Source organism: Medicago truncatula, chromosome 4 (assembly GCF_003473485.1).
Source record: "Medicago truncatula cultivar Jemalong A17 chromosome 4, MtrunA17r5.0-ANR, whole genome shotgun sequence".
In the NCBI taxonomy this organism is placed as follows: Eukaryota; Viridiplantae; Streptophyta; class Magnoliopsida; order Fabales; family Fabaceae; genus Medicago; species Medicago truncatula.
Window position 1 is genome coordinate 39857976 of NC_053045.1, and position 9515 is coordinate 39867490.

The following is a 9515-nucleotide window of genomic DNA, read 5'->3' on the forward strand; positions in this document are numbered from 1 at the left end:
GGTTGAGGAATGAAAATGGAGAGGAAAGAAAACTCATCTGGACCCCACACAAAAAAAAAAAAAAGGATTACTCATGCCAGTTTGGACTTCGAAAACTCATGTCAATATGCATTCGTAAATGGGGATCATGCAGGAACTATTTTATTTGAGGTCCGTTTGATTGAGGAATGAAAATAGAGAGGGAAGAAAACTCTTATGAACCCCACAAAAAAAAAAAAAAAAGAGTTTACTCCTGCTAGTTTGAACTTCAAAAACTCATATGTCAATAAGCATTCGTAAATGGGAATCATGCAGAAACTATTCTATTTGGTATCTGTTTGGTTGAGGAATGAAAATGGAGAGGGAAGAAAACTATTATGGACCCCACAAAAAAAGTTTGTTTTGCTAGTTTGAACTTCGAAAACTCATATATGTCAATATGCATTCGTAAATGGGGATCATGCGGGAACTATTCTATCTGGGGTTCGTGAGGAATTGATTTTTCTTTGTAGAGATGGAGGAGCATGTCCCCTCGATAATATTGCAGGCATGGAGAGGAGGATCATACCCTTACTCTACGGGGACCTTGTCCTCGAGTAATTCACTTAAATACATTTGATATTTGTGTTTACAGTATTAAATATGTTATATTTATTTATCTTTTCATATAATGTATATAGAAATTTAATAATGTCTTAGGAGACGTGGACAGTTTAAATGGTGATTAAGGGGGTGAGGAAGTACCTTTTGTTTCCACTCTGCCTTTTCACATCCATATTTGCACGATAGCTCCTGACCCTAAAGAATTTTCAACTAGGCCACATTGAAATTCTCTCATCGATGTACCCCTATCGAAAAAGTAGATCCCCACTATCAAACACAACTAGTGTGTTTCCCTATATTGAGACCTAAATCACTCCAAGTATCCGACAACACTTCACATAGGCATGACTCGATGTCGATAAACACTTTCTACATTTTGATAGCACAAAATTTTACAGTAGGACACTCACATAAAGACATAAGAATCATTTCATATATTCACATAACACTCTTAGTTTGGTGACACACACTAGAGGTCCATAATCACATAGCACAGTCAATCAGATTATGACAACGTCTATCATAACACATATGAATTCAATAGAATAATTTTACAGAGTTATTGAAGACATGTTATAGTCATAATAACACATGTGAATTCAATATAATAATATTACAGAGCTATTGAAGACATTTCATAATCATAAGAGAGTCACTTAAAATATAACAGTTACTCAAAATATCACAATAATGAAATCAAATCAACATTTATCATGTAATTCGCGGCAAATACCTTTAATACAAGTCATACGACACCTTAATAACAGGGGTAATAGTCATTTTGACCCTGAATGTGTAACAAGTAGTTATAATAGTCCCACAATATATATCAAAATTTCAAAATAGTCCCTGATTGTGCTTTTCAGTAGTCAAAATTGTCCATGACGTTAAAATAATTCATTAGTATTGTCATATCAGTCCTTCAATATACTTACTTATTGTCATTTCAGTCCCTATATGAAAAGAGTTATTGTGAGTATTGAGGGATTATTTATGCGTCATGGACTATTTTGATTAACAAAGTGCACGATCAGAGACTATTTTGGAATTTTGATACGTTGAGGGACTATTGTAACTATTCGTTACACATTCAGAGACCAAAATGACCATTACCCCTTAATAATAACACCAATAGGCTTAAAAAAAAACTCATCACACCAATAATCATAACTATCCATTTATTTCACTCAAAAGAGTCTAACAACTAGTTAAACTTTGGATAATGTAAGAATCAATATTCCCTGTATATCACTAATTATTATTACATGATTATCCAATTGAGTTTTCTCTCACTCTTACTTTAATTGAAGCGTTACCATATCAAGTGAGTTTTGAGCACAAAAGTTATAAGTTACAACATTAGAAGCAACTAACTCTACCAATAATCACTACTAGAAAAACACGAAATATGTCTCTAAATTTGTCACTGAGTGTTAGCGACCTCTAGTTTTACGACTAATTTTATCTTTTGTCTCTAATTTTCATCATTATTTCAATTTTTCTGGTAGTGAATCAAATAAAAGGTATAAGAATCATAACTTATCAAACTCTAAATCAATTGACAATGGTGAAATAAACACTTCAGAAAAGAAAAATTCAACTTACAATGGTTTTGAGTTTTGATAAGGTTTCGTACACTATGATGTGGTGAATCTAAAGATGAATTGAAACTATGATTTGTTGTGTTTGAAAGCTCAAAAGAACACTAAACCCTAATACCCTATCAAACCGTGATAGACTCCAAAGCCCTTGATTTCTGTGAAATTTTCATTTAAAAACTAATTTCTGTATAATTCGGTTGTGCAACATCATGTCTCATGCACACACAACTAGTATGTTTTTGAGTTACATTATCTCTCATCATGGGCGAATCTAAGAATAATTATAAGGTAGCTTTCACAACAGTCATTCTTATGATTGAAAGCTAAACAGGTAGCTCCCGCCTATGGTTATCATGAGTGGGTGTAAGCACCCGCTTCTTTGCATGGGAGTTCGGGTGTAATGTTTTTTGTTTCTGGGCTGGTGCTTTTTATAGCACCCTCACTTTGTAACTGTTGTATTTGTTTTGTGGTGTTCTTCCTTTTGCACATCTTGTGCGGGTTGAACCACCGGTGAGTAATATATTCCATTTTCATTTGTTAAAAAAAAAAAAAAAAAAGCATTGGCTACCCTAATTTTTTTTGTTTTATTTGAATAAATAAGTATAATTTATATTTAGCTACCCCAATAATATATATTTAGCTATCTCAAATAAGTTTATTTGTCATAAGTTAGTTTGACAGATTTATTTCATCTTATTTTTAAGAGTTCAGGTTCTTTTAGCGACTACTTTGTTAGCAATGAAAATTATAAATACAAGATTCAAACGTAAAATAAAGAATTAATTTCTTGCGAATTACTTAGTTGCTTACAATAAAAAATAAAAATAAACCTTTAAAATTTGGCCCCCTTGTAAAAAGGTTGTTAGCTTCGCCGCTGTCTCATGGATGTGCATGCGTAACCAGAGGTTCCGCAAGTGCGAAAGCTTGGTTTTCTACTCGGTTCACTTTCGATTCCTCTCAAGTCTCAACTCTCACAATACCAATTCTCGAGGTTTCTACTAATGACTCAACAATCCCTCGTCTAACTTAAAACATTATTAACACGATTTCACAATAATTTTACACAGTCGCATAAGTATTTCACACCTTAACCCAAACATTTATAAGCAATTTATAAGCATTGCAAGATATATAAACACTAGAGAAATTGGAGTGTTACACAAGATTCTTGATTGGCAGCCCAGCTGGACATGCTCTTAAAAAATTATCATTTTCATGTGATTTGTTGCATCAGTACTCAATTATTTGAGCTAATTTAATTTAATTTACGTTTGCAAATGCAAGTGTTGCCTAGAAGTGGGAATATACAAGAGCATCAATAAGGGTTTATAATGTAGCTTAACAAAAATAAATAAAATTAACAGATAACTTATAGTAAGTTTAAACCACACCATACTCGATTTCTTGATTAAATAAGTTAGGGAATTATTTTTTAAAAGCTTATTTATTTAACAAAAAAAAAAAATTAACTTTAGACAATTCAATAAGTCTTTTGTGAATTTTTTTTTTTCTGACCCTCTTTGCAAAAAAAATCCATGTCTGACCCCCTATGAAAATTATTCACCAAAATGACCCACTTTTTTTTTTTTTTTTTCATTTTCCTCATTCTTGCCATTTGAAACGGCGGGAATGAGCCGCCGTTCTGACACACGTCACATCGCGACTGGCTAGCTATTTTTTTAATTATTTTTTTGTCATTACCGCCATTTGAAATGGCGGGACTGATTTTTTTTTCTTTCATTTTTTGCTTTTTTGAGCAACATTTGTACATTATAAATACATATTAAAATACATATTAATTTATTTGAACACATAATACATCACGTTATTAACTACCGATTATTTATACTCGGATAGTTTCTCCTAATATGACCGGTATGATGACACATTTACACTTAGGATACTTAACCAAAGAAGGCTCCAAATCCCTCTCATCATCACACCACTTCACAAAAGTACTACAAGGTGCACCCTGAAAACAAAAACACACAGTAAACAAAGATTGAAATAATCACTAAAAATACAAACTTGAAGGTGTTAGTAACATACCCTTTTGATAGGACATGCAAAGTACAACCTCCCTTTGTTTCTTTCACTATTAGAGATTTTAACATCACAGAAACCGTGACCGCAACGACAGTGTATTTGCTTGTTGGAAGACAAAACCGGTGAATGGTTATTGTTGTTGTTAGGACAATACATAGACCAGTGACCTTGTTGTTTACATTTGAAGCATGTATCATTTAGCATACGTTGAACAAGGCTTGGATTTGGAGGGTAAGGAGTGGATGACCGGTATCTCGGCATACCGGTCATATTAGGAGAAACTGTCCGAATATAAATAATCGGTAGTTAATAACGTGATGTATTATGTGTTAAAATAAATTAATATGTATTTATAATGTACAAATGTTGCCCAAAAAAGCAAAAAACGAAAAAAAATAAAAAAATCAGTCCCGCCATTTCAAATGGCGGTAATGACAAAAAAAAAATAGCTGGCCAGTCACGATGTGACGTGTGTCAGAACGGCGGCTCATTCCCGCCGTTTCAAATGGCGGGACTGAGGAAAATGACAAAAAAAAAAGTGGGTCATTTTGATGAATAATTTTCATAGGGGGGCATGGAATTTTTTTTGCAAAGAGGGTCAGAAAAAAAAATTCGTCTTTTGGACCTTTCCATCCAACATGACTTAGATGGAAAACGTTCCTGGATCCATCAGACATTTATGTACCGTTGATAATCTTGTTTAATATAATTCCTTTTGTTAAAAAAAAAAAGAGTCTTTTAAAACTATTTTTTGCTAAGCAGGAAGTAAGGACATACATTTATGAACCTCATAAGACATTCTATTTAAATAAATAAATATGTTGGAATATATATATATATATATATATATATATATATATATATAGGACATATCTAGTGAGAATACCCCCTTTTTATGTGAGAATAGTGAGAATGATTATTAACCTTTAGATTAAAATTGATTGGCTGAAATTAAAAAGCCTCATTTAATAACACATTTTCCTCTCAAAGCCTGTTACATTTTCAGATATTTCTCGCAGCTTCAATGGTGAATGAGACTCAAATTGGCAAAAGTCACAAATCTATTATTAACCTTTTTTTTGTTTAAATAAAAATTTAAGTTTTGATTAATTAAATTTGACAGCACTTATTCCATGAAAATCAGAAAACTGAACCTCACATAAAGTGTACATGATGTAATAAGAAAGCAATTGAAAAAGGAAATTGGATATAGATGCTTGTTGAATTTCATGGTGAATTCCAAAATATAAACTGAATGGGGGTTTGACAAAGGGGGTATATTGGATATATGATGGAAAAATGATGTTGGCCCCAAGTTGAAGATGAACCGTCAACAACAACAGGTTCAGGTGAAATAGGCATCGAATGCAAAAAAAATATTTATCTTTCAAACGAAATTCATAGATTCCTGAGGCAAGTTGATTGCTGGAAATGAAGTGAGCTAATGAAGATGAAGCGGCAAGGAAGATCTGAAAATGTAGCGGGCTTTAAAAGAAACGATAGAGTGGGGAGAGGAATATGTGTTATTGAATGAGGCTTTTTAATCTCAGTCAATCAATTTTAATCTAAGGGTTGATAATCATTCTCACCATTCTCACATAAAAATGTTTGTTCTTAATTCAACCTGTTACATGTCTACTCACGTTCCTCCAACCTGTAACAATTTTTTTCCTCAAACAAAAAAGAATCGAGATCTAATTTGGGACTCTAAGCTTCATGCTGAAATAAGAAAAGTGATCAATCGCGTGCTTGAAGAATTAATCACGATTTTTTATTTTTATTTTATGAAATGGAAGAATCATGCTGGAAGCAATCCTAGATTTGCAGCGACGGTGACATCCCATGAGGCGGAGAGAAAGGAATCACGAGGACCAGATTATAATCGGTGGAAAGAGCAGATGAAGTTGGAAGTGGGTGCTGTTTACTAGGCGGCAGCGGCGACGACGAAGTCGTGATATTCATACCAGGTGACGTCGTAGATCAGTTCGGTTCTTGGCAGAGTCGGATTTGAGAGTTCGAGGACCGAAAACAGAGATTCTTCCTTCGTGAACAACAGAGCAAGGGAGGAACGGTGAAGATGGCTTAAACGATTTAACAATCAGAAAGACACACAAAACTAGTAAATCTTTAGATTTAATTTAAAATAAAAAATAAGATTTAATAGTAATCACAATTTTGTCCTTTTGTTTTATCTTTTCCAAGAAACAAATAAAGGGGTATTTTTATACAAAGGAAAAGGTGCAACTTGCTAAAATAGACCTTCATAAAAATGAGTGGGTCTATTGTAGCAAACCCCATATATATATATATATAGGCAAATTCTATGATACACCCAAAGATATGAGTGTATTGGTACACCAAATCATTAAATTAATAGTTAAATGTGTGATTTTTTGAAGAGAAAAATTGTTTTCTATCACCTATAATTATAATAATCAAATCTTATTTATCAAAAACATCGACGAAATAAAATTTGATTTTTTCTGAATTTTTAGTAATCGTAATAGAGAATTTTGATTATTCTTTACAATAAATGTAAAAAAATTAGTATCATTTTTATAAACAATGAAATGATGATTTTTTCTTATGAAATGATATTTTTTAAAATATAAATATCAACAAATAGCTTTTTATTTCATAAAATTGATAGTTAATTTATAAATTTTTGAAGTAAGAGTACCGGTACACCTTAATTTGCGGGTGTACCGTAGAAGTTCTATATATATATATATATATATATATATATATATATATATATATATATATATATAAACATTGCTCTTTAGGCATCTAGCAATTGCTTGCAAACACATATGAATGGCGATTAACTACAATTTGATGCAAAACGTAGGTAACTACTGTTAGACACTTTTTAAATCGGTTTAAATGATTTAAAAAGCTCTTCGAACAGAAGTATTTTGAATAATTTAAGGTACCTCTAAGCAATTGCTAGGTGCGTAAAGAGCAACTTCCTTACCACCTCTCGAAAAATGTTGGGTTGTACAAAGGTTTGAATCTATAAGCTTTCCAAACTTGATTATTATATCAATTAAACTTTCTAGACAATTGTTGTTCCCACTTTTGGGATTGCTAAAAAACTCATCCGACGGCAATTAACTATCGATATTTCTTATTCTTTGACAGTTAACTGCTGAAGTGACATTTTTTTAAGTATATATTCGGCGACAGTTAATTGCCAATGGAGGTAAATGTATAATTTATTGGTGTTTCATAGCAAAGGTTGATGTGGGGAACAATATTTTTCAACTTTCTACAAATATTTGCTCATAACAATTTTTTAAGTTGATCACTTGATTGATAGATCATATTAGACCTTCAAAAAGTTCATATCATCCTAAAATGACCTATAATATGCAATAGTATGTCATACTTTGAACTTCAACTTTTTAAAAAAATTGACCCAATTTATTTAATAAAAAGTTTGTCTCACTCAAGTCTCATCTAAACTAGGGTTATGCCGGACATCATATATTTTCACAATTTTAGGTATAAATCGTGTGTTGTAGTTTGGGCATTAGTTGTGTTGTGGTATCTATGTCGTGTTCGATGATGTCTATGTTGGAGCTTGTGCATCATATATTGCACATATTATTAAGAGGAAAGGTGTAAAAGGGTCAATGTTAGAAATGATGATATTCATAATTTTGAAGAGTTCATTTTGAATCCAAGCTTAATGGATCTAGATTAAGGTAGAAGATTTGAGAGATTATGCATTGAAGGAGAAACCTAAAATGATTTATTAAACAAACTGAAAGAATGGAACAATGATCTTCTTGGCAACTTGTATCACAAAATGGAGATTATTTGATTAATGTTTCTTGGAAGATTTTTGTGTTTCTATGGTTCTACAAGAAGATAAAAAGAGTGAACGACTTCAGTTGAGGAAAATTATAATTGAGAGAGATTGGACTAAATATTTTCATCATAGTACTGAATTTTTTCAACAAATCTTGATTCTTCATTAGTTAGCTTCTGCCATAATTATAATTGATTCAACTTAATCATGATTGAAATACTTTACTTGTATTATATTCATTATAGTACTATTTTTTTTTCTTTCAATAAAGTGGTTATTTATTGAGTTATGATACATAGACATCCTTAGGTGACAATACACTCTTTGACACCCACACAAAAATCTGACACATAGCCACATGGACCCCGCACAAGCACACTTTCTCTTTTCTCTCATCTTCTCTCTTCCTAATGTATGGGATGTACAAGAGTGTATGGGAATAAATGGTGTCTATGTAACATTTTCCTTATTTATTGGTTTACACAACTTTGCTGGCTTTTAGATATGATCTAAATCGAAGATGGTATCGTAACTGTGTTCTACAGTTTTGTTTTGTTTCTACTCAAGTAAAATCTAAAGAGTGTTTTCTCTGGTATGTGCAAAAGATGGTATTTGGAGAGATTCCAAATGTGAGGTCACTTTGAAGGTGTCATTTAATTTAGGAAAGGCTTGTTTTTTCCCACCATGGGAAAGTTAGTTTTTAACCATTAAATTAAAGAGGAGTATCAATTTTATCATGGTCTATCACACTATATTTTTTCTCTTTCTCTTTCACCATTTTCTTCAACCTCCATCACTGTTCTCCTCTCCACTTCTCTACCTTTTCTCATAAACCCCTAACACAGTCACCACTAAACAAACTTGGTAGAAATCTCATGGTGACAAATAGAAAATCATAGTCATAATAATAAAGGAAAACAGGACCTGATTTTAACTAATTATTTCAAAGAATAATAAAAAGATCTAAAATCGTATAACAAGGAAATTTTCTGAAAGTGTTTGTCTGATGTTTGCGTGAATTGATTTCTTGGGCTTCAGAGAGAAAGGGGATAATTAGTTAAAAGTTATACAGTTGATGCTAATTCTTGTTTTGAGTGTGTTAATTAAAGTAGAGACCAATGAGTATCTTCTCTCCAAACAACGGTTCCGACAACGTTTGTTACAAATGTGTTGCCCTGTGATTAAAGCAACATCGTTTGCGACGGAGAAGTTGGATTCGTCGGACGGAAGGGAGAGAGGAAGAGACGAAAAGATGGCGTCGGAAGTGGTGTGTGCGTTTAAAGGAGGACAGGGAGGGTGGGAAATGTTGTAAAATTCCAGATGTGAATATGATGTTGCTAATTATCCCCTTCAATGTTGAAGGTTGAAGGTCGGAAGTGGTGTGTTGCTATTATTCCAGATCTAAAATCTTAACTTATGGAGGTTGAAAGTCAGTGGTGGTGGGGGGTTCACGGTAGAGTCTGATGGAG

General features: G+C 32.5%; 1 protein-coding gene across 1 annotated transcript; it reads right to left on the reverse strand.

Annotated features, from left to right (window-relative positions):
* Window positions 1–4026: 4026 nt before the first annotated feature.
* On the reverse strand, window positions 4027–4509 carry LOC120579973 (DNA topoisomerase 3-alpha). The gene is made up of 2 exons (XM_039832767.1): window positions 4233–4509; window positions 4027–4155 (listed from the first exon to the last, which is right to left on the reverse strand). The coding sequence occupies exons 1-2, from the start codon at window positions 4497–4499 to the stop codon at window positions 4027–4029; spliced, it is 396 nt and encodes a 131-aa protein (XP_039688701.1). The 5' UTR covers window positions 4500–4509.
* Window positions 4510–9515: the final 5006 nt, after the last annotated feature.